This window comes from Oryx dammah, unplaced genomic scaffold, assembly GCF_014754425.2.
Source record: "Oryx dammah isolate SB20612 unplaced genomic scaffold, SCBI_Odam_1.1 HiC_scaffold_13, whole genome shotgun sequence".
Classification (NCBI taxonomy): Eukaryota; Metazoa; Chordata; class Mammalia; order Artiodactyla; family Bovidae; genus Oryx; species Oryx dammah.
In genome coordinates, this window is record NW_024070197.1 from 12,179,007 (window position 1) to 12,202,756 (window position 23,750).

At 52.4% G+C, this 23,750-nt stretch overlaps 3 protein-coding genes across 3 annotated transcripts; 1 reads left to right on the plus strand and 2 right to left on the minus strand.

Moving 5' to 3' along the window:
• Positions 1-2,100: 2,100 nt before the first annotated feature.
• Positions 2,101-8,336, minus strand: QPCTL (glutaminyl-peptide cyclotransferase like). The gene is made up of 7 exons (XM_040252510.1): positions 7,774-8,336; positions 7,155-7,298; positions 6,137-6,418; positions 4,356-4,508; positions 4,156-4,255; positions 3,506-3,622; positions 2,101-3,049 (listed from the first exon to the last, which is right to left on the minus strand). Exons 1-7 carry the CDS (start codon positions 7,981-7,983, stop codon positions 2,904-2,906), a joined length of 1,152 nt encoding a protein of 383 aa, XP_040108444.1. The 5' UTR covers positions 7,984-8,336; the 3' UTR covers positions 2,101-2,903.
• Positions 8,337-8,694: 358 nt separating this feature from the next.
• On the plus strand, positions 8,695-11,592 carry SNRPD2 (small nuclear ribonucleoprotein D2 polypeptide). Its single transcript, XM_040252511.1, has 3 exons — positions 8,695-8,802; positions 10,169-10,348; positions 11,326-11,592. Coding segments are annotated over exons 1-3 (357 nt in total). The 5' UTR covers positions 8,695-8,800; the 3' UTR covers positions 11,501-11,592.
• A 2,219-nt stretch (positions 11,593-13,811) lies between these two features.
• Positions 13,812-23,533, minus strand: GIPR (gastric inhibitory polypeptide receptor). The gene is made up of 13 exons (XM_040254077.1): positions 23,462-23,533; positions 22,925-23,024; positions 22,346-22,453; positions 21,598-21,701; positions 20,623-20,726; positions 20,291-20,435; positions 18,746-18,905; positions 18,482-18,542; positions 18,096-18,165; positions 17,891-17,979; positions 17,673-17,811; positions 15,721-15,762; positions 13,812-15,627 (listed from the first exon to the last, which is right to left on the minus strand). Exons 1-13 carry the CDS (start codon positions 23,531-23,533, stop codon positions 15,421-15,423), a joined length of 1,401 nt encoding a protein of 466 aa, XP_040110011.1. The 3' UTR covers positions 13,812-15,420.
• Positions 23,534-23,750: the final 217 nt, after the last annotated feature.

A 23,750-nucleotide genomic window follows, 5' to 3' on the forward strand; every position in this document is an offset into this window, starting at 1 on the left:
ACCTAGAATCCCCACCAATGAGCAGTAAGAGTCAAATAACCAAACACACATGGAAATGCAGCAGCAGCAAGAAGCAGCTGTGCCGCAGAGCAAAAACAGACCCACAAAGGCTGCAGGTGGTCAGTCAAGATTAGAAGAAAAAAGGGCTTGGAAATACATGCAGGGAACCCAGACCTGAATAATGGCCTAGCCAGAATGAAAGGGAAAAACCCACAAAGGTATACAGTAACCAAAAGTAAAAAATAGAGACTAGGCTGAACAAACGACACAACAAAAGAGTTATTCAGCTAGAGCAAGGTCTGAAAAAGTGGCACAGAGACCAAAAAGAAAAAAATGTAAACGGTTTTGGAGGATAGAGGAAGTCTAACACATTTAACTGGCATCCTAGAATCAGAAAAGAAAATGAAACTGCAGTGATAGTATGTCAGGACACAACGATTGCAAATTCCAGACTGATAAAAAGATGGGTACACGCAATGAATCACAGGCAGATGATTTATTGATAAATCATCTCAGTAAATCTAGAAACAAGTACCTAGACATGCAATGAATGTGTCCAGCTGTGATTTTCAGCAATTGACTTCTCTGAACCTCAGTTTCTTAATCTGAAAAAGGAGAATGTTGGACAGTTCCTCAGAAGGCTGATAAACTAGAGTGCTCACCAGCTGTGCTCATCAAAGACCCCTCTTGGGCCCTTCATAGTGTGAAGCTGGGGGAGGCTGCCTTTCAGGGACGGATGGGAGCAGGGGAAAGCATTAACTTGTCAAGCATCAGCAGCCTCATCTGTAAAATGGGCTCATGATCCTGACCCCAGATTCAAGTGGAAAACCCTGCCCAGTGCCTGGGTGTGGTACACTCAGCAAGATGACTTACAGGGAGGCCTGGAGGTCCACGATGGAACTGAACACACTGCTTCCTCTAACACTGAGGTGATGGTTTCACCTACCTCTGAGATGGCTGTGATGATAAGGAGACATGTTGTAGTTTTAAGTGCTTGGCATCATGAAATGAACAAATAGGAACTCTCTGATTTGAGACCCTCTTACTACCCTAGTTGTTGATATCTGGCAATTTCCTTTCTGACTTCTGTCAATTCCACTTCTAAAAGGCTGTTAGTCTCCGCCCTTCTAAACCTCACTGTAACTTGCAGCCAAATAAAAGCCTCAGGAGGAGCTACTTTTTTGGTCAACCATCTGTTGGACCAGCACAGGTGATTTTTAGAAAGAGGTAGGACACGGGCTTAGGAGCACAGCTGTGGGTGAGGATCTGAACTCTAAACAACAGTTTGTAATTCTCAGCCCTGGCTGCCTCATTTGCAAAATGAGAACCGAAATTGTCCCTCAGCCCACAGGTCCTCTTGAGTCAGCCTTGAGTTGTCTGGGAAAGCCAATGTTCACCTTCACTCTTTTAAGGTTTTTTTTGATGTGGACCATTCTTAAAGTCTTTATTGAATTTCTCACAATACTGTTTCTGTTTTGGTTTGTTGGTCTTGAAGCATGTGGGATCTTCAACTAGGGATTGAAACTGTGCCCACTGCATTGGAAGGTGAAGTCCCAACCACTGGACCACCAGGGAGGTCCCCACCTTCACTCTAACCCTCTACCCTGGCCTGGCCTCCCTGCAGCCTACCAAGACTCCATCAAAGTCACAAAGTCAGCAGGCACAGAGCTGAGCACCACACTCCCTGCCTAAGTGCTCTCCTAGGCTTTCTTTGGAGCAGGTTTGCTAAGCAGCTAAAATGCACCAAACGTATATCCTTAAGGACAGCATGTCCCAAAGTGCTGATCGTGAAGATTCCCCAGGTGCTTATACAGTCCCAGCCTCTGAATCCATTTTTTTTTTTTTTTGGTTGTTGGCTTCGCTGCGCAGCTGGTAGGATCTTAGTTCCCTGACCAGGGGTCAAACCCAGGCCCCAGCAGTAATAGCACCAAGGCCTAACCACTGGACTGCCACAGAATTCCCCGTATTTTTCAAAAAGCACCCCAGTTGCATCTGAAAATTAGATAGGGCTGGGAAATAATTCCTTGGGCCATCACTAGAGTTTACAGTTACACATGTCATCTCTCGTTTCTGTGCTCACAGCTAAAAAGGAAAGGATGGTTTGCTGTAACTATTTTATAGTGTTTTAGATCAGACCCATTTCTACCATAAGCACTTTCAAATGATCAAAACCCAGTGTTTCCCAACGTATCTTCTGAGGTACCCAGATTCTGTGAGGTGCTTCCCAAAAAAGGGGTTCCGTGGTGAAATACTTGGGGGAAACATTGCATTCTTACTCTGGATGAAAATTGCACACCATGAAATGAAGAAATTCATTTAATATTGTCTCACCCTGCTTTGGTCCCCTTTTTCATGCAACACCTATGTATGCTAGTTGTGCAGAACATGTTTTGCAGAAACACTGGTTTATCACCCATTGCAGGCAGCAGAATCTGGAGTTCCCAAGGACTGGCTTCTCCCTCCTCTGTCCCTGCTTACGAGCAGAGCCTCGGTGGACCCCGCATGCCACATTCCTGTGGGAGTTAGGTCTGGACTGGTGCATTAGCAAGGCTGCCATTCTGGAGAATGAACTGCCACGGAAACAGAAGCCACAGAGAATTCATTTGGTCAAGGGTATTGCTGGTCCGGATGCCAGTCCACCGTCTGCTGATTAAAACTGCGAACGGCACTCGGTCCCCTGTAGCTCAGGGCAGGGGCCGGGCTCGTTCCTTTGGCTCTCACCCCATGGGGATCTCTCTCTTCCACGTCTTTGAGGAGTGGCAGGTTGAGATCGAGAAAGAGCATCTTCCAGTCAGAGCACAAACAGAGCCGAAGGGGTTAAAAAGGGCAAGCCAGCACAGCCCAGGAGGGCCTGGGCCTGTCTCCTACTGGGCCTTTCTCCCTCAGAGCATCCCCTGGGCAGGCTAGAGCCCCAGGTATTCAGCCAGGAACACGGCCAGGATGCGGCTCAGGTTGTGTACTGTGGGTGGGTGCAGGTTGGCCTCGGAGTCGTTGGACGTGTGCCAGACAGAGGGGAAGGGTGTGGAGATGAGGTGGAGCACAGGAACTCCTGCAGGGCAAAGAGGAGGCACAGGCCCATGTGTGGCCCCCAGCTGACCCAGGAGCCCAGGCCCACGCCTGGAGAAGTCTGCCTTCTCCCCCCGCCCCCAACATTGTGCCACTTGAAGAACTCTGAACAATTATTTTAAGTGTGTGAGGGTATGTGTTCATTAAAAAAAAACACATCCAATATATTCATAACACAAATCAAAAAAAACTAAAAACTTCATGGATTATGAAAAGACTAGAAGATCTGAACACTCGCTAGTGCTGGGCACTGGTCAAAGGTCTTTACATTCAGTCCCCTTGGCAACTCTTGAGATGGGGGGCTGTTAATTATCCCCATTTTGCAGATGAGGAAATTGAGACACAAAGAGGTTAAGCAATTTGCCACTAGTCCCCAAGTCTAGGAAGGGGCCAGGTCCTACCTGTGGCCCCCCTGCCCCCCAATTCCCATAGCAGGTACCTCGGCGGAGGAAGGGGATGTGGTCATCTTCCACAGAGCCAGGGGGCTCCCCGGTCTGGAAGTACATCACTTCCCAAGGATGAGACTGCAGTAGATTCAGACGGTGCAGGCGCTTCTCTGGATGTGGTGGGGATTAGAAAGCAGAAGGTCAGCCCCTTAAGGGTCAAAAGTTCCCCTGCTCACAGATCAGAAGAGGGTGGGAGGCCTTGGGGGTAAAGCACTGATTATGTCAATAAGGATGAATGTTTAGTTCATCGTTCTGGGATAATGTTAGTTACCCAGACTGCAGGCTGACTATGTTCCTGGTCTCATTTAATCCCTTCAAGTCTAAGGAGGCAGACATTCCCACTATTAGCATCATGCCCATTTTATAGGTGGGAAACTGAGGCTCATAGAGAGGAGACCACTTGCCCAAGCTCACACAGCCGGTAAGAAGGAAAGCCAGAATCTGAACCCAGGGCTCTCTGACCCTAGAACCCCTGTCTGTAATCACTTCATTTGACTGCTATGGGATCTTTTGTGTTTCTTCCCCAGTGCTTTAGGGAGAGGCTAGGGAGGTGGAGGGAAAGCTGGATGGCCCCTCAGAGGCCAGGTGCCTGGTCCTCTCTCCAGCATCCCAGGCAGGTGTCTGCCTATACCTTCACCCTTACCAATGCTCCTGAGCCGACTGAACCAGCGGGCCGTGCGAGGGAAGTGACTGTAGAAGGTCGGGTTGGGGGCTCCCAGGAGATCAAGAAGCATAAAGAGCTCCTAGGGAGACAAGCCAGGACTGAACAGCCCAGCGGGATGCTGCCAACCTCATGCCTCCCTCCTCCCACCTCACCAGCACCCAGCAGGGCCCTAGTCTTACAATAGCCTGGATCCTGGTGGAGCCCAGGCCGTGGGGTGTAGACTCCATGAGCTGAGCCAGGTGCTGGGAGCCATAAAGCGAGTCCTTGGGTCCCCACTCCTTCAGTGCCTCTTCACCGTCCAGGAAGAGCAGCTGCAAGGTCACTGGGGCTGCCTGTGGGGGCCAGTGGTCAGGGCGAGCTCAGTGCCAGCCTGCCACCTCAACGCACCCACATTTCCTGCCTGTTTGCACAGCTGACTAGGGCAAACAGTCTCCTCACTTGTAGAACCTGATAGCCAAAAGTACAGTCTGCCTAGATTTAAATCCTGGCTGGGTTGCTCGGTAGCCAAGCAGCAGTGGGTCAGCTACTAAGTTCTCAAAGCATCGACTTCCTTACGTAGAAACAGAGTTAATACCACTTTTTATAGGGTAGGATTTGAACCCAGGTCCTAAGACAGCACGGGTTTCCCTGGTGGCTCAGTGCTAAAGAATCCACCTGCTAATGCAGGAGACGTGGGAAATGCAGGTTCAATCCCTGGGCTGGGAAGATCCCCTGGAGAAGGAAATGACAACCCACTCCAGTATTCTTGCCTGAAAAACCCCATGGACAAGGAAGCCTGGCCGGCTATAGTCCATGGGGTTGGGAGGAGTAGGACAGGACGTAGCGGCTGAACGACAACAACAATAAAACAGCCTAGGACAGTGCCTAATGCAGAGTAACTAAATAAGGATTAGCTCTGATTGTAAGAGCTATTCCTTAAGTTCATTTGGCAAAAGAGACAGACCCACAAATAATAATTGTACAAACCATGAAATGAAGTTGGGCAAATGCTTCTAAAAATAACAGGGTCCTGAAACGTCCTCCAAGAGGGTGGGGCATAACCTGGCCTGGGGAAAATGTTGGGTCTGCTGGGAAGGGATGTTTGCACTGAGGCTGAGGAAGACCTGGCCTGGCAAAATGGAGCAGAGGGAAGCATGTTCCCTGGTGAGGAAGCAGCATGGACCAGGACTGGGGCCAGAGAAGGGGCCAGAGAGGTTTGAGAAGAGGCCCTAGGGCCCAGCAAGGGCCAGGGAGCTTGGGCTCTGTTACAAGGGCACTGGGGTTTCAGCCACGGAAGGGATCTGAGCAGGATAGAGGCATGAGGTGTCTCCATTCATTCCATACATTCTCATTGACATCCTACTTTATGCCAGGCAGTATTCTGGGCAGTATTCAGGGAATACAACAGGAAATAAACACAGCCAAAGGCCTACCTATCTGAAGCTTATTTGAGCTTGGGAGACAGACAAATCAACCTAAAGCCCCATGAGGCATGGGATAGTGACAAGGAGCTATTTTATGGTGGCTGGGGAGGTCTCTTTGGGAGGTCTCTTTGACATCAGAGTGGACCCCTGAATGAAGGGTGGGAGCCAGTCAGCAAGGTATCTGAGAAAAGCACACTATAGGCAGAGCAAACAGCAAGTGCAAATGCCCTGAGGTTGAGAGTGAGGTCCACAGAGGAGGTGGGAGGCTACCATGGAGGGAGTGAGGGATGAGGGGTGGGAGAGGAGACCAGAGAGATGAGAGGGCACACCTCATGGGCTAAGAGAAGGACTCTGGCTTATTCACGGAATGACATGGGAGCCATGGGAGGGTTTTAGGTAGAGAAGGGACAGAATCTGACATTCAGGAAATGGAAAGACCCCCTGGACTCTGGTGTGGAGTGGAGGAAGATAAGACCAGGCAAGGGAGAGTGGTGGTATGGACCAAGGAAGAGACATCCCTCATTCACCCACCCCCACCCTACCCCTGCTCTCCTTACCCTCTCCTTGGCTTTGCCCAGCTCCTGATCAAGGGCTTGGGCAAGCTCCAGTAGCAGGGAGCAAGGCACTGCTGAATCTGTGGCCCCCACAAAGGGGGCTGAGCCAGATGGGAAGAGCTTGGAGTCGTAATGGCAGGCAAGGGTAAGGTGGCGGGCAGCCCTGGGGTCCAGCGTGGCCACCACATTGCCGAAGTCCAACGGCCCCAGGGGTGTGGAGGCAGTGAAGGAGTCGAGTTCTATATGCCAGCCTGCTGAAAGTGTCCGCAGTGTAGCCTCCAGGAACTAGTGGCAATAGAGAAGAGGGAGGGTGGGTGGGGACTGGGGAGAAGGTCAGAAGGGCCATGTGAACCATGCTGAGCAGTCAGGTTGGCCCACCAACGCCACTTGGGTTGAATCGTTCCCTTAAGACACTCTGAGTACCTACTAAGTGCCAGGCATGGAGTGCTCCCATCTCTTGAAGCCCAAACGAAGCACAGCTCACCCTTCCATAGCACTCACTCTGTGCCCAGTCCTGGTTCTAGGAATCCCTATGGAGTGGGGACTGACAATGGTTCCATTTTGCAGATGAGGAAACCGAGGCACAGAGAAGCTGCAATTAGTTTAAGGTCATACCAAGTGGCTGAGGTGGATTTGAAGTCAGGTAGTGTTCAAAAGACTTTCAATGCCTTCTGGGGAGCAATATAGAGCTCTGGGGCCAAGCCATTTGGGTTGAAAGCATACCATTTATTAGCTGTGGGATTTGGGCAAAATGCCTAACTATTCTGGGTGTCAGTTTCCTCATCTACACAATGAAGATCAGATTGGTACCCACCTCATTAGGCTCATAGGGCTGTTGCTGATGCATATAATAAGATTTGAGGGTGGGGTGTGCAGTATAGAGGGCAGTGGTCTGGTGGTTAGCAGAATAGAGCTCCTATTAGCTCCAGGCAGACCCCCAGCTCTGCCACTTGGGCAGGATACCTATTTCCTATTTACTGATGGGCTGTGGGGTCAGGGGTTAGAGGTGGGGTCCTTTTACCTTTCTGACTTGGAGATTGCCCGGGCTGCCCGGAGTCCGTACAACCAGCAGAGGGCGCAGGAAAGTGTTCCAGAGACGGTGAGGGTCCAGTTGCCCCACTACCCTCCGCACCCGAGCTTCGGGGAGGCTTCCGATCAAAGGGCCCTGAGGAAGCAGGTAGGGAAGAGAAGAGCACAGCATGAAAACGACCCTCATTCCAACCATATCCTGGAGGCTGCCCTCCTCTTCCTAGTCGCAGCCTCCAGCACCAGAGGTTTCTAGAAGTCCCTCCAAACCCATCCTGCGCAGCCCACGGCAATCTTGATGAGGGAAATCTAGGCCCAGCGAGAGGAAGGGACTCTTCCAAATAGCTGACTTTAGGATTAGAACCCAGAACTCCAAGTCTTACTACTCCAGACTCTCTTACGGGGTAACCGCTATTACAAAACAAGCCCGAAGCCTCATTGCGTTGGAAAGGGGTATGCGCTCTAAGAACGGAGACGGCGGCACCTGCAGCTAGGGCCATATGGTAAAGACAAAGCCAGGTCAACCCAACCTAGGGTCTTCCCCATGAGACCTTGGGGAAGGGGAGGCAAGGAGTAAGGGCTTCCGCTGTGCCCTTGTCCCCGCCCGTACTCACCCGCAGTTCCCGGCCCAGCGGCAGCTCTTCAGTCTGGCTATGCCAGCTGCTCCAAATGGTATAGAACACCAAGGCTACTGTCAGAGCCAACAGCAGCTGGGGCAACAGCTGTGCCGGCGGTATCAGGCGGCGCTTGGGCGGTGAGGGTCGCTCCAAAAGGCTGCGTTCCCCGACCTGGAGCCGGGGCCGCCCGCGGCCCCCGGAACGCATGGCAGCTTGGCCCTGAAACCAGTCGGAGACAGCGGATAGAGTTAAGGCCCAGCCAAGTCCCGCCCCATGAAATAAGCCGGCCCAATGAGCAACAAGAGCGGCTGCACCATCCGCCCTCCCGCGAGCAGTAAAGCCAATGGGACATTCGGCCTGAGGACGCGGCTCCTTGCTTTCAGGGAGCTTTGGGGGGGTTGGTTCCCCCGGGTTGCACAACCCAAAAGGGAGAGCGTAAGAAGTAGGCGCCGCCTCAGCGCAGGAGGGGAAGCCAATGAGAAGCGTTTGATCACCGAAAACATTAGCCTTACTCGGCGCAAATCCACGCCGCTCCCGGACGGATCCTCTCCCCGGTCCAGAAAAACCAATATACACATAAATCAACAGTTCCCGAAGAAAAGGGGAGGTGCCCATCCCTGAAGCGAGGAGGGGATTGGTTTCGCGAAGGCCGCGCCCCCAAAGACAGAGCGGGCGGGCATTTGGAAATGGCTAGTATTCCCCTCCTTCAACCTATGCGGTTCTACAACAAAATGGTTTGAATCAGTCCCGCCTTCTTTTCCTCTCCGTGGTCGTGAATATCTGCCCAGTACTGTCTTGAATGGTGGCCTGGAGCTACTTACTAAGTAAGGCTTCTACTCTGCAGCCTCCGCCGAGGGCGGAGATCGCTATAGCAACGGGCCACGCCCCACTTGCTGGTTGGGTTTGCGCAGGCGCGCGCGGAAGTGGGCCGTAGGAAGAGGAAGTCCCGCCTCTGGCTCTCTGTTCGGGAGGCGCACCACGGAGGAGACGGTAGTGGCTTGAAAACGCGGTCACCATCATCATCATGTGAGGCCGGGCTGGGTTTGGGTGGCGGCAGTGGGATTGAGGGTGTAAGTTTGGCCGCTTACCTGTTGAAGGGGGTAGGCAGAAATGGGCGCGGAAGCAAACATTTGGGGGTAAAGTGGCGTATCTTTCTACTGATGAGTTGCGAAGGGACGTGGGGCCTTTGACGGATCCTGACTTCGGAAGCGGGGACAGCTTTATCAGATAACAGGCTGGGCTTTCCCAAATAAGCAATCTTATTGAAGTGAATTTTAAGAGGAAGCGTTTTTACGAATTAAAAACCTGGGAGATGAGGAGTACGGACTTGTAGGAAATGCGGTCTTAAGGTAAGAGGCTTAGCTGGAGACAATTGGCTTTTCGATCACATCCGCCATTGGTACGGATAACGAGTTATGGGGATGATTTTACTTATGTATTCACTCAACAGTTATTTATTGAGTGTTTGTGTATTAGGCTGCTTTAGACGCATAGCTTATATCACTGAATTACTCCACTCTCCCCAAGGGAAAAAAAATCGTCTTCTACATCTTACGGGATGGGAAGAGGCAGGCAGGAAACGTGGTGGTAATAAATCCGTAAATTCTAGAATGTGTTAGGGGATAGGGTTGTGAATAAAGAAATAACAGCAGGGTAAAACAGCGTGGAATGTCACTTTTGAGAGACAGAACACATAAAGGAGGCAACACTTGAGCAAAAACCTGAAGAAAGTGAGAAAGCAAACCGCAAAGGTACCTGGGGATGTACCTAGGCAGAGGGAAAAGTGAATAGAGGGGCCCAAGAAGGTTTGCCTGATAGCTTCAAGAACCACTGAAGAGGCCATTGTGCCTGGAACAGAGTGAGGGTAAAAGCTGGGCTTTACTGTTTACACTGAGAGGGTACTCAAGAGTGAGATGATTCTTGACACCACCTCTGAGACTGCTCTGTGGAGGGCAAACTGTTGGGGAGCTTGGGTGGAGGCAAGGAGACCTCTAGGAAAGAGATGATGGAGGTTTAAGCCAAGGTAAGAAATTCAGATTCTGATAGGTTTTAGTGGCAGATGGCAGGATTTGCTGACAGATTGAATATAGGATGTGAGAGAAGGAGGAGTCAAGTTGACAGTAGGGCTTTTGCTCAAAGAACCAGAGGGATGGAGTCGCCACTGACAGATGAGGAAGGCTGTGGATAGTATAAGTTTGGGTTATGGGGGGTCTGGAGTTCAGCCTAGGACATGCGAGGATTGGAAATATCCATTAGGCATCCAAGTGGTGATACCAAGAGAGAGGACTGAGTAGGAGAAGAGGGATATGTGTTGGGGAGACACCGAGGGAGAGGCCATGAGCACCCAGGCTATGGGCCTGCTCACCTCTGGGTTCCATACCTGTCTTCTCAGGAGTCTCCTTAACAAGCCCAAGAGTGAGATGACCCCAGAGGAGCTGCAGAAGCGGGAGGAGGAGGAGTTTAACACGGGGCCGCTCTCCGTGCTCACGCAGTCAGTCAAAAACAACACCCAAGTTCTCATCAACTGCCGTAACAACAAGAAGCTCCTGGGCCGCGTGAAGGCCTTCGACAGGTGAGCACCAGGGTCTGGGGAGGTAGGCTGTCCGGGCCTCAGTTTCCTTACCTGTGAAATATGCATCATAATAATATCCCTCAGAACAGTCATGAGGCTTCAGTAATACTATGTATGAAAAGCACTTGGATCAGTACCTAACACATGATAAATGCTCAGTAAACATATGCAGCCTTTAGTTAGCATTTGGGAAGTGCTTTCCTCACCGTAGATTACTATATAGCAAGATACAGAGCTTTCCCAATTTTTTTCTTTTCTTTCTTTCACTCAGTCATAGTTCCCTGTATCCTCCTGTCCCTTTGTGTGTATGCATGAGAGCTAAGTCACTTTGGTTGTGTCTGAATCTGTGCAACCCTCAACCCTATGGACTGTGGCCCACCAGGCTTCTCTGTCTATGGGATTCTCCAGACAAGACTACTGGAATGGGTTGCCATGCTCTCCTCCAGGGTATCCTCCCGACCCAGGGATCGAATTTGCATCTCTTATGTCTCCTGCATTAGCAGGCAAGTTCTTTACTGCTAGAGCCACCTGGGAAGCCCCCTATCCCTTTACCTTGCTTTAGTTTTTCTTCATAGCACTTACTACCACCTGACAATATATTACAGGTGTCTTTGTTTACCTGCTTTGTGTTCTCCCTTCACTAGCCTGCAGAGCCCATGAAGACAGGGCTCTTACCTGTTTTTTTTTTCATTGCTCTAATCATTGTAAACATTTGTTGACTGAGCTATTCCACACTGTCATCACACATGCCCATAAGAAGAATAGTGTGTTGATTCACTTAATTTTCACAACAGCCATAGGAGGCAGGCACCATGAATGTCTCCATTTTAGAGAAGAGGAAATTGAGGCACAGAAGGTGAAGTCCTTTGCCTGAGCCTTGGAGCCCTGGCTCTCCCCCTTCCCAGAGGCAGTGCCGCCCAGAGGAAGGGTCAGGACGCACCCCTCACTCACTCCTGCTGCCTCCCCGTCCCCACCAGGCACTGCAACATGGTGCTGGAGAATGTGAAGGAAATGTGGACGGAGGTCCCCAAGAGCGGCAAGGGCAAGAAGAAGTCCAAGCCAGTCAACAAGGACCGCTACATCTCCAAGATGTTCCTGCGCGGGGACTCTGTCATCGTGGTCCTGAGGAACCCGCTCATCGCTGGCAAGTAGGGCCTCCTCCCTGCTGTCAGAACTTGCCCCCTGGTTTTGCGAAGACCTGCCCTCTGTACTTGAAATAATAAAATCGTGCGTTTTTTCTAGCAGCCTCTGCCTGTTCCCAGGGCCTAGAGAGCGGAACAGACCCCAGAGGGGTGGCAGGGTGTGGGGTGAAGCATGGGCTCAGGCCTCTCTGAACAGGTGAAGAGGCCCAGTCTCTGCCCCTTCCAGGCATTAATTTTCCCATCTTGGGCAGAGAGAGCTCTTGCGGTCTTTTGTGTTTTAACTTTTTTCTACCTTCTCATCACTTTCTCCTCCTCCTCCCCACCTTTCAGTAAGTCACTCTCACTCAGAATTTTTTTCACTCTTTTTTTTCCCCCATTTGTTCAAACAGTCTGTGCCCAGCCCTGTGTTGCCATGGTGGGGACACAGCAGGGCCCAGAAAAGCCCCCAGTCTGCCCTCACTGAGCAGCTGCTGCTGCTAAGTCGCTTCAGTCGTGTCCAACTCTGTGCGACCCCTAGACGGCAGCCCACCAGGTTCCCCTGTCCCTGGGATTCTCTAGGCAAGAACACTGGAGTGAGTTTCAGAGGTTAGAGCAGTTAGTACTCAATACTGACGGCATTTGTCGCTGACACCTGCTGAGCTGTGAGAGCGCCAGGCCCTAGGCTCTGTCTGCTCATACGTCTGTACACCTCTGAGCAGGCACTGTGATCCATCACCTCCAATTCCAGGGGCAGGGTCTGAGGCAAAGAGTGGTGATGGTCCCTCCCCAGGGGAATCCAACCCGAAAGTGGTGATGCCGTGATTCAAACCCCTGTTGTTCCTGAGCCAGTGGCTTAACCCCTGAACTCTGCTGCCCTCAGATCACAGCTTCATGAGCCCTGAGAGAAATTCTCTGACAAATGTAGAGAGGTGGAGGTGGGAAAGCTGGTCCTGGCTTATTGTGGGTAGATTAAGGGAAATCCCTTTAGTCTTTCTCTGAAGCATATCCATTATGCTCCTCCCACCCACATCTCTCTCTGAGTTCTGTCTCTGCATCTCTCTCTGTATTCTCCAGAGAGGGCCAAGTGCCAGGCTGGTGCAGTTCCCAGGCATGAGGTCAGGATCCAAGGAGATGTCTGACACACTGAGCTCTGGAAGGCACAGCCTGAGTTATCCCAAGAGCCCATCAGCAACAGAGCTGAGGACCCTGCAGTAGAAGGCCTGACACAGGCAGGGCGGTGGCTGTGAGGTTATAAGGGTGCATGTTCATGTCTAACTGAAACACCCATCTGAGGGATAGATACCAGAGCCATCCCATTTTATCGATGAGACAGCGGAGGCCCAGAGAGGGTAAGCGACTTGCCCAGGATCACTCAGGAAACAATGGAGCCGAATTCAAACCCAGGGAGCCAGACCCTGTGACTGGGAGGGGCCCAGGATGGAGCCATGATATCCTAACTTGTAAAGCCGGGGTGGGGAGGTGGGGACGGTGCTGCTGCAGAAACCTTCTCCCTGGATTTGGTGATTGATCAGAGCCTGGGATAGCACAAGCCCTGGGGTCACAGTCCTGGGCTGGAGTCCCGGTCACACATCCCTCCTGTCTTCCCCAGGAAGTTGCAGGTCTTTTCCCTGCTTTGCCAGGCTGACAGCAAAGATTCTAGCCTAGGGCTAGAACCGATGACCCTGCCTGTCATCAATCATCTCTATCCAACCATCTGCCCAGATAGTTTCTAATCCCCTCTTCCAGTTCAAGTGAATGAAAGTGACAACAGGTTGCAGGAAGAGCAGTAGGCAAACTAGCCAAGTGTGTTCCGTGCACCGGTGAGATCCTCTTAGGAACTTCAGGCCATCCTAGGATGTCGGTGTGATCATTTCTATTTTCCCGAAGTGAACGTGAGGCACAGAGAGGTTAGGAATTTTCCTCAAGTCAGTCACACAGCTAAATAGTAGCCAATCTAAGATTTGAACCAGGCCGGTTCCTGCAGCATTAGTATTCCTCCACCATCTTCCTAGAGAAGCAGCTTTCAGAAAATGTTGGGTCTGTGGACTTCCCTGATGGTCCAGTGGTTAAGAGTCTGCCTGCCAATGCAGGGGTGTCCGAACCTAACATGGGTTCGATCCCTGCTCTGGGAAGATTCTGAAACTACTGAAGCCCTCCGCTGCTGAGAAGCCTGTGTGCCTAGAGCCCAAGCTTCGCAGCAAGCAAAAGCACTGCAGTGAGGACACCACATACTGCAACTAGAGAGTAGCCCGCAGTTGCCACAACTAAAGCCTGCGTGCAGCAACGAAGACCCAGCACAGTCACAAATTAACTAATTAATTTTTTAAAAAAAGAACATGATCTTCACACGCACAATTTTAATTGTACACACTGCAAATAGTTTCAATAGCAGGAGATCACAGGAACATTCCCAGTTGGAGCTTCTCTTAAGCATGGAGAATGGTGGCAGCATGGTGTCCGTGATCTCTTGGCGACTCTTGAATCTCTTGGAAGTTAGGCAGCGCTGCTCTCCAGAGGGCGCAAGGCTACCACCGGCACCTGGCCACACAGCTTGCCCTCCCTGCTGTCATCTCCCTTATGGCCTGGCCAAGATTTCCCCACCCCAAAAACAACTGTTTTCTCATGCTTTATTTACAAGGACACAGCTCTCAGGCCCCCACCTTCCCAGAACCCACAAGAGGGGCCCAGGAGGGCCGCATGCTTCAAAGGACATTGAATTCAGGGGTGGTGAGCCATATCTGTCCAGAGAGCTGGGGACCCCAAGGAAGCGAATCAACAACACCCAGGTTCTAACTGAATCTAAGTGTGTGTCTGTGGTGGGGAGCGATTTAGGAGTGAGAGTCTTGTGTGTGTATATATATATACGTGGCCCGGCCACATTGAGGCTGCTGGCTTCCCCCCTAAATCTCATAGTTCCCAGGGGACACCAAAAAGGGTGGGTATGTCTCTAGGTGGCAGTGGGCCTGGCCTCCCATTGTAGATTTTAGCTCTGATGCCTGCCATGAAATTGCTTGTTTCTTTCCACACTCAGAATCCTCCCTGGACCCCAGTGCCCACTCACATTTCTATCTCTAACCTTTCCTATGAGCTCCAGACCCTTATTTCCAGCTTAACAAGTCCAGAGAGCACTCCTGGTACTCCCCACCTCAAACCCCATCTCCCTCCCTCTTTACTCTCTCCATCCCAAACTGAGAAGTCATCCCTGGAGTCTCTTCTTCAGCAAATCCTCTCAGTTCTACCTTTAAACTAGCTCTAGAATCCAACCATTTCACACCCTATGTGGCTGCCACCTCGGTCCTGCTAACATCACCTCCCACCATTATCAGACTCCTTACTGGGCTCCCAGCTGCCCCAGTAGCCCCTAATAATCCATCACCCCACAGGGCAGATGGAGTGGTCTGTTAACACCTTAGCCCTTTCCACTAGGAGACACTCCAAAGAATCTGCCATGAACTTGGAATAAAATGCCCACTCTTCTGACCCCACCTGCTTCTCTCTCCCCATTTGTGGGCTCTGACTCATCCCGCTCCAGCCTCCTAGGTCACCTCTCTTTTCCTGACACAGCCAAGCTCCTTCTTGCCCCAGGGCCTTCGCAGGTGTTCTTCCTTCTGCCTTAAAACCTCGCCTGCCAATTCTTTGTAAAGCTGCCTCCTTCACCTCTTTTGGGCACGACTTCAAAGTCGTTTCATCAGAGATGCCCTGGACTACACTAGGTCCCCTTCTAACCTTTCTTCCTAAGCCATTCCACAGTGTACATAGTCTAATTTGGTTTGGCCTCACCGCCTGTTTCCCCCACTCAGTTGTAATCTCTAAGAGAACAGGGGCTTTTCTGTTTCCTTCCCCGCCCCCAGCCCCAAACCCGCGCCATTTGCCCAGCACCCTCCAAGCCAAGCCTGGTACACAGCAGGCGCTCAATAAATACATGCTGCGTGGACCCAAGAATCCCGCTGCCTAGCAGTAACTTTCTAAGATGTCGTTGGCCTCACCCCCAGGACCTGGGAGGGTCCTCGAGCACAGAGCGCTGCCGGCGGCGACCTGGCCCGGGCCGGAGCCGGAGGGCAGGGTCTGGAAGGCGGGCTCGGGGCGCTGGCGCGGCTCCTCGCCGAGGTTGTGGCGCAGGCGGCAGCGGTGCCAACCCCGGCGGATCTCCGACTGCACCTGAAACCGGACGGCGCTCAGAGGCGGCGGCGCGCGCGCCATTCCCTGCGCGGCCGGCAGAGGGCGCGGGCGGCGGGCCGCGGCTCTCCCTACCTCCTTGTTGATGAAGCAGTAGAGGACGCTGACCAGGAAGCCCTGCCGTAGGGGGAGCGGGGGTTAAACTGGGAGCAGGGGCAGGGTTATAAACACCCCTCAATGAGCTCTGACCCTTTACAGGCCCAAACCACCTCGCCCGTCGCCACAACGGTCCTAGATTATTGCAGTCACCCTTTCCCTGGCTCCTGACTTTCCCCCTCCCCTTGCCCTCCCCAATTTGCAGAGCCATCAGGGCTGGAGATTAAGAACGTGTAACCCCAGAGGCTGACTGCTTGGATGTGATCACAGCTTCCCACTTTCTTCCCCACTTAGGCAAGCTGCTTAACCCCTCTGTGCCTCAGTTTCTTCATCTGGAAAATGGAACAATAATACAGTGGTGGTGCTGAGATTTAAGGTATTATTACTATACAAGCTCTAGTGCATGGACATAGTTAAACCTTTTTCTAAATCTTATCATAACTTATTGCATGACATATTGGATTTATTTATTTGGCCGTGCTGCGGGGCTTGCAGGATCCTAGTTCCCAGACCAGGGATCGAACCTGGGCCCTTGACAGTGAAAGTGCTGAGTCCTAACCACTGTACTGCCAAGAAATTCCATAATAATAAACTTCAATAGGCACATCCAAAAAAATAATTTTGAGATTATTTTTATATTTATAATAATTTAGAAATTTAGATACATATAAAATATATTTATAATTAATAAAGTAATTGATACATTAATGCAAGACAAGGGCTTCCCTAGTGGCTCAGATGGTAAAGAATCCACCTGCAATGCAGGAGACCCAGGTTCAATCCCTGGGTCGGGAAGATCCCCTGGAGAAGGGAATGGCAACCCACTCCAGTATTCTTGCCTGGCGAATTCCAAGGACAGAGGAGCCTGGCAAAGTCGGACATGACTGACTAAGCATGCAGTAAGATATTACTTATCTTATTATCACTTTCCACAATCCCATTAAAATCCAACTCTGATCACGTTCCTGTGCTCGCTCCCATGGTTCCCAACTGACTCAGAGGAAAAGCAAAAGGTCCTCTCTAGGCCCAAGGATCTACCCAGGTATGTCACCTCTGTCCTATCCACCCACCCCCTGCTTCAGGCCTACTGGCCACGAGAGTGCCATCGTGATCAGTACTCTCTCCCACCTCAGGGATCTTGCACTTGGCATTTCTCTTCCTGGAATATTTCCCCCAATATCTTCCTGGCTCATTCCCTCATCTTCTTTGGGTATCTGCTCTAGTGTCTTTTCAGCAAGGCCTTCCCTGACCCCTGTCCATTATCCCATTCTTTGTCATCTCTATTTTCTTGCCTTCTCATCCCTCCCTCCTTTAGGCACATCTCACCATCTGACATTCTGTGTATTTTACTTATATAGCATCTTTAGCATCTGTCTCTCCCACTAAAGGAGAGGGACCATTGGGTTGGCCATATCCCCAAAGTAAGCCTGGGAAAGTGCTTGGTATATAGTAAGTGTTCAATACATTTTTGCTGAATTGATAAATGAACAGCCTTATAAAGTGAAACTAGTATTGTCCCTACTTTAGAGATGGGAAAACTGAGGCCCAACAAGGTAAAGCAGGATGGAGACTAGGGTAGGACAAGCACGGGCAGGGTTGACCTTAAATATCAGTGGACATCTCCTTCCATTTGGCATGTTAGGCACTTCATATGCTTCGCCTTTTCCCTGGCCCTGAGGTGAAGGTCACAGAGCTGGGAAGTGAGGACCCAGATTTGGTCCCAGCCCTGGCTGATCTCAAAGCCCTCGATCTTAACCAGGAGGCAGTACTGCTGCGGCTGCCGGGTCTGCTGCCTTCTCCCTGCTTCCCCAGTCAGGACGGAAGTATAGAATGAATGAAAAAAATCCCATCTTCGCAGCCCATTCTGCGGCTGCACCAGAGGATGACTCTAACCCTCGTTCCTCTCTGAGTAGGAGGACCCGCTTAGGCACCTGGAAAGAACTGAGGAAGATTTCAAAGCCGAGCTTGGCCAAGCGCAGGGCACCCCGGGCCTGTTCTTCAGTCACGGGAGCAAACACCACCTCGTGGACGCCCAGTAGGGGCACCAGCGTCAGCGTGGAGCGAGCCAGCCTGCGGGTAGAAGGTGGCAGTGGTGCCGGGGGCCTGAGTCCCCTACCTTGCCCCCAGTCACCCTCCCCTGCGTCCCCACCTCAGTCGGTAGTCCGGGCAGCGCATCTGTCGCGTCCTCAGCTTTGACACGAGGATGCCAAGGATGCGGACAAAGATGAGAAAATTAATCTGTGGGGGTTGGGGGGGTAGGGGAGAGAGAGAGACTGAGCCAGTTCCCCGCCACCTTGGCTTCCCAGGATGGGAAATTCTTGAGACCAGCCTGGAGGAGATGGGACCGGCCGTACCAAGATTGTTAGGAGAATAGGGGTTCGTATGATCCACCAAATGGCTTTGATATCGTTCCGCTCCCAGCACCTGGAGGAGGGGGCGTAGAGCTGAGATAGACTAGAATACCCTAAACTCACAGAATTGAGCACTTAACTTCCCCACCTTCCTTAAGGCCACACCCACTGCTACTATTTAGGCCCAGCCCTCATCCCGCCCCTTGCAGTAATCCTGGAACCCATCTTCCTAAGCGACTGGTTCCTTTAGACACCCTCCCAGGCTCCTAGAAGCAATTAGAACCTCCCCAAGATTCCGTCTCACCACGCCCACGTCCCTCGAAGGACCGCCCACATCCCTCAAAGCCCCGCCCCCCCCAGGCCCGCCCCCCCCAGGCCCCGCGACTCACTGCGTGTTCTCGAACAGGTACCTGACGATCACCCAAGGAATGACGAAAAGCGTGGGGGCCCCTGCGCAGACCCCAACCCCCGCCCCCCACCCCGCCGCAGCTGTCAGAGCGCGCACGGGCCCTGCCAGGCCCAAGACCCGCGGAATTCCCCCACCGGGAAGGGGAGGCAGAGAATCCTAGAGAGGGGAGGAGACCCCCTCAAGCTGGGTAGTTTGCGGGAGGGGAAGCGCGCTGGGCAGGGCAGGGGGCAGGGTCGGGGCTCACCCCAGCCGAGGAGCATGTAGCAGCGGAAGTGGCCCTCCTCGGAGCCTCCCACAAGCACGAGGAGACTGTGCAGGTAGATGCCTTCCACCAGCAGCCACGTGTAGTTGGCACCCACGCAGTACTGGGTCACGATCTGGGCCGTGCGACAGGCAGCTAGGGCCTAGGGGGTGACCAGACAGGGGGAGGGGGCAGTCAGGGTCCCCTCCAAGCCCATCTCTTGTCATCAAATATTCTCTTCCCATTCTGTATCACCGAAGGATGGTAAAGCTATCCTCTCCTCACTCACTCCGTTCTCTTTCCCTACATGAACTCTCCTACTCTAACCTCTTTAACGATTGCTATCTTCCCTGGAGAAGGAAATGACAACCCACTCCAGTATTCTTGCCTGGAAAATCCCATGGACGGAGGAGTCTGGTTGGCTACTGTCCATGGGGTCGCAAAGAGTCGGACACGACTGAGCGACTTCACTATCTATCTTCCCTGGAAGCTCAACTGGTAAGGAATTCGCCTGCAATTCAGGAGGCCCTGGTTCGATTCCTGGGTCGGGAAGATCCCCTGGAGAAGGGATCGGTTACCTACTCCAGTATTCTGGCCTGGAGAATTTCATGAGTTCCCCCCAGATTCCCCTGGATATGGACTCTCCCACCCCATCTCCTAAGAATTCAACTACTCCACCTTTCAAAACGTTTTTCTCATCACCACCAGCACATGGACTCTCCCACCCCCTTCGCTTTCAACAATTGGTATGGCCCAACTTGCTGCCAGACAGGTTCTCTCCCCACCTGCCCCTAGTCTCTCCCACCTTGTCTCCCTGGAACAAATTGGTATCTGCCCAATCCCCCCATCGGTTAGTTTCTCCCATCCTGCCAACTTCTGTCTCGCCTCTAGCAGAGGCCTCTCTTCTTGGTGCAAAACTCCAATGACGGATGAGATACCGAGAGAAAGGGAATGGCAATGTCCCAGTAGAGGAGATAACGGGTGAGAGAGTTCAATGACGGGGGAGGCTGAGTAGGGAGGGTCCCTCTTAGTTGTGTCAGAAGGGTCTGGAGAGATTAACAATGGATAACATTATTGTTCTTTTTGTTGTTTCCTTGCTAAGTCATGTCTGAGTCTTTTGTGACCCCGTGGACTGTAGCCCACTAGTCCCTTCTGTCTGTCCATGGGATTTCCCAGGGAAGAGAAGTTCAATGGGTTGCCATTTCCTTCTCCAGGGGATATTCCCGACCCAGGGATCGAACCCATGTCTCCTGCATTAGTAGACAGGTTCTTCACCATTGAACCACCAGGAAAGCCCGGTTGATAGGGTGAAAATTGCTCAGTCATGTCTGACTCTCTGTGGCCCCAGTTCTCCAGGCCAGAATACTGGAGTGGGTGGCCTTTCCCTTCCCCAGGGGATCTTCCCAACCCAGGGATCGAACCCAGGTCTCCTGCATCGCATGCAGATTCTTTCCGTTCTGAGCCACAAGGGAAGCCAGGAATGGGAACCTTCTGGCCCTACCAGAGGAGGCAGAATCTCAGTTTGAGAAAGAGAAGGATGTTGCTCACCTGGTTCCAGAGGGTAAGGACCTGATCCCCAGGGTAGGGGCCCGGGGGAGGAAGCAGACGGTCTCGGGTGAGGATGGCAGCTGCCCGCAGCATGAAAGACGTGAACAGGTTGATGTGGATGTAGTTGCGAGTGCAGTGCAGCCGCCTGGGGGATTTGGGAGGCAGTCTGGGGGCCTGTCCTTGGCCACACACAGTCCCTTAAACTATGCCCCAGCCCTCCTCACAGAACCACCATTGGATACTTGTTGCCGGTGGAGCCTGACTACCCCCATCTTTCTGGGAAAACTGAAGCCCAGTCTCTGCTGCTTCTGTTCAGGGTTGGGGGTTCCCACCTGAAGGTACTCAAGATGAGCAAGGCGAACAGCAGTGTGGCAAGAGACAGAGAGTAGCCCACAGTGTACACAGCCTGCAGCCGTTCCAAGGTCAGCCTTTGGTTCTGGGGGTGGAGGTGGGGGAAGAGGACACAGAAATAGAGGTCAGCTCCCGCAAGCCACAACTGCTGAGCCCAGACCGAAAGACCTGCATGCCGCAACTAGACCCCGCTCACCGCAACTAGAGAAAGCCTGCACAAAGCAATGAAGACCCGGTGCAGCCAAAAATTAATGAATAAATTTTAAAAAGAAATAGAGCTCAGCTCCTACCCTCAGGCCATAAAGGAGCTGCTCTTTGTTCATATTTGCATCCCAATTTTTTAGAGGGGATCTATCAACCTTTTTTTGAGTGGGGCATTGCACCCCTCAACCCCAGGGCTGGGCGTCTGACCAGCGAATCAGAGCATGCTATCTAACACCACACGCACGCACACACACACACACACACACACAGAGTGACTACTCAAGGGCAGGTATGCTACTCAAATCAGGCCAATGACGGTCAGTCCTGGGACATTAAGTTGGAGCTATTGAGAAAAAAGCTCAGTCTGCCTATAGCATTGCTTGCAGGTGGAATGTGAGCCTGGTACTGATGGGGGCCACCTTTTCCACCATACACACACACACACACACACACACACACACACACACAAAAGTGGACGCCATCATAGAGAAAAACAGAAGTACAATATGGTGAGAGAGATTCCCAACTACATCATTTTAGCACCTAGATCCAGCTGTACCTGAAGCTGTAGCCTTATAATTTTCAATCACAAAAGCCGATATTTTTTTGTTTCTCCCTCAAGAAAGGAGTTGAATTTCTATCACTTGGAACCCAGAGTCCTGAATGGTACAAGGGGTTTCAGGCTCTGTCTGAGGCTGCTGCTTTTCTACTGCTGCCTGGAAATCATACCCTTAAATCTCTCCTCTTCTTACCTGAAAAACCCCATTTTTCTCTGGGTTTTCACACTGAGAATGGTCTCTCCAAGGTCCCCATTGGCCATCACTGCCACATTGGCGGAGGACAAAGCCTTTAGCCACTGAGGGGAGACAAGGGAGGGAATCAGAGGCACGCAGAGAGAGATGGAGACAGAAAGACAAACTGAGACAAAGGCAGAGAGAGAATGATGATAAACCATAATATAGCATTTTAGATGTAATAATTTAATATTCATAACAAGCCTATGAACTTGGTATTATCATAAACATCAATTCACAAATGAGGAGTTGAGGCATAAAGAAATTTCACTGGAAAAGACTCTGATGCTGGGAAGGATTGAAGGCAGGAGAAGGGGACAACAGAGGATGAGATGATTGGATGGCCTCACTGACTCAATGGACATGAGTGTGAGCAAACTCTGGGAGACAGTGAAGGACAGGTGCGCCTGGCGTGCTGCGGTCCATGGGGTCACAAAGAGTCGGACACACCTGATCAGCTGAACAACAACCCCACGTCACACTGCTAGTTAGGCAAGGAAGACCAAGATGTGCAGAGACAGACTCATGAAAAGGAAAAAAATAACCTGGTGGCCGTCAGAGAGATACAGAGACAGAGAAGGGACGTTATGTGGAGAGACCCAGCCCAAGAGGACCAGGGGAGCTGCGGGGGAGTGGCTTCTGGGACCAGGGTTAGGAGGGAGATCTTTGCGTCAGAGGTGGGCCTGGGGTCCACCCGGCAGCTCACCGTGGCCGTGCCAGGGCAGATACCAAGGGCAGGACGCACGGGCAGTGGCGTTGGGTGCAGTGTAGTCCCAGCAGACGTACATATCGAAGGACCCGTTACAGGCGAGGCCTGGGGTGGGCGTGGGGGCCAGAGTTCGGACCGACCTGGGATAACTCGAGGCCAAGGAGTCTCTGCCCCGCACAAGCCCCACCCACCTGGAGTGGTCGCGTCCCTGCTCCTTCGTAGCTCCTCCCACCAGGCCCGAGGCCCCGCCCATCTTTCGAGCCACTCTGGCTTCCTCCCACCAAGCAAGTTCCCGCAACAGATGCTTCCCAGTCTGCAAGGCCCTTCCTAGACTCCACCCCAAACCCTGCCCCCTTCACCGTCCACTTTAGGTCCCACCCACCGAGTGTAAGCCCCGCCCAAGACACCTCCCCTTTCAAGCTTCATCTCTGGCTTCTCCCACGTGGCCCACTTTTACCCCAGACCCCCAGACTTCCCTTTCAGGCCTCGGCGGCGTGTCAGTCCCAAGCCGGCCTCAAGCCCATCCCTCTCAGCCCCAGCCCTTCCCTCGCCCCTAGTCCTCCACCCCTGTCACACCTGCTGGGGGCTCCGAGGCCTCCAGTGTCTCCTGGCACTCCCTGCGGTACCGCTCCCAGCGCTGATACAGCTCTCCCGCTGTCTGCCCCTCAGAGCCTGCCTACAAAAAGAGAAAAGAAAGGACCACACCCCCACACACACCTCGGCCCGCGCCCCGACCCCAGCTCCCAGGCAGCAAGATCCCTGAGGGCCAGAGACACCCTGGAGGGACTTGAAGCGGCTGTCCTGTTTTGCTCAGGCGTCTTGGGTGGCTTAGAAACCTCTTTTAAGTCTTGAGGGGTGCCTAGAAACCACCACGGGAGTTGCTGTGGGGAACTAAAAACCTTCAGGAAAATGAGGAGACGGAGGCGGCTGGAAATTATCAGGAGGATTTGAGGGGAGTGGGGGATGGGGGAAGAAGAAGGACTAGAAACAACTATCAAAACTTGAATCTGGGCTGGTGGGGAGCCTTGAAACAATCTTCCCGGTGGGATACGACTTAAAACCGGCCCCAACATCCCTCCAAGCCTTGAGATCCTTGGCTCCTCTGGTTCTCACCTCCGCGCTCCGGAGCAGCGGCTCCCACAGGGAAAGCAGAAGCAGCAGCCACCAGGGTGGACAGGTGGGCATCGTGTAGGCAGCAGGGCATGGGGAACGAAGGGTCCGGTCACGCTAGGGCAGCCGGGTCTGGGGGTCCGAGGAAGAATCAGGAGCCTCTGCCTTCTCTCCCAGCGCTAGCGCCCTCCGCTCAGGGAATCACGTACCCCAGAGACAGCGCCCCCCACAACTACGAGGGATGATCTGGGGCCAGGTAGGGGGATGAGCCTTGAGGAGTGGGCGGAGACCG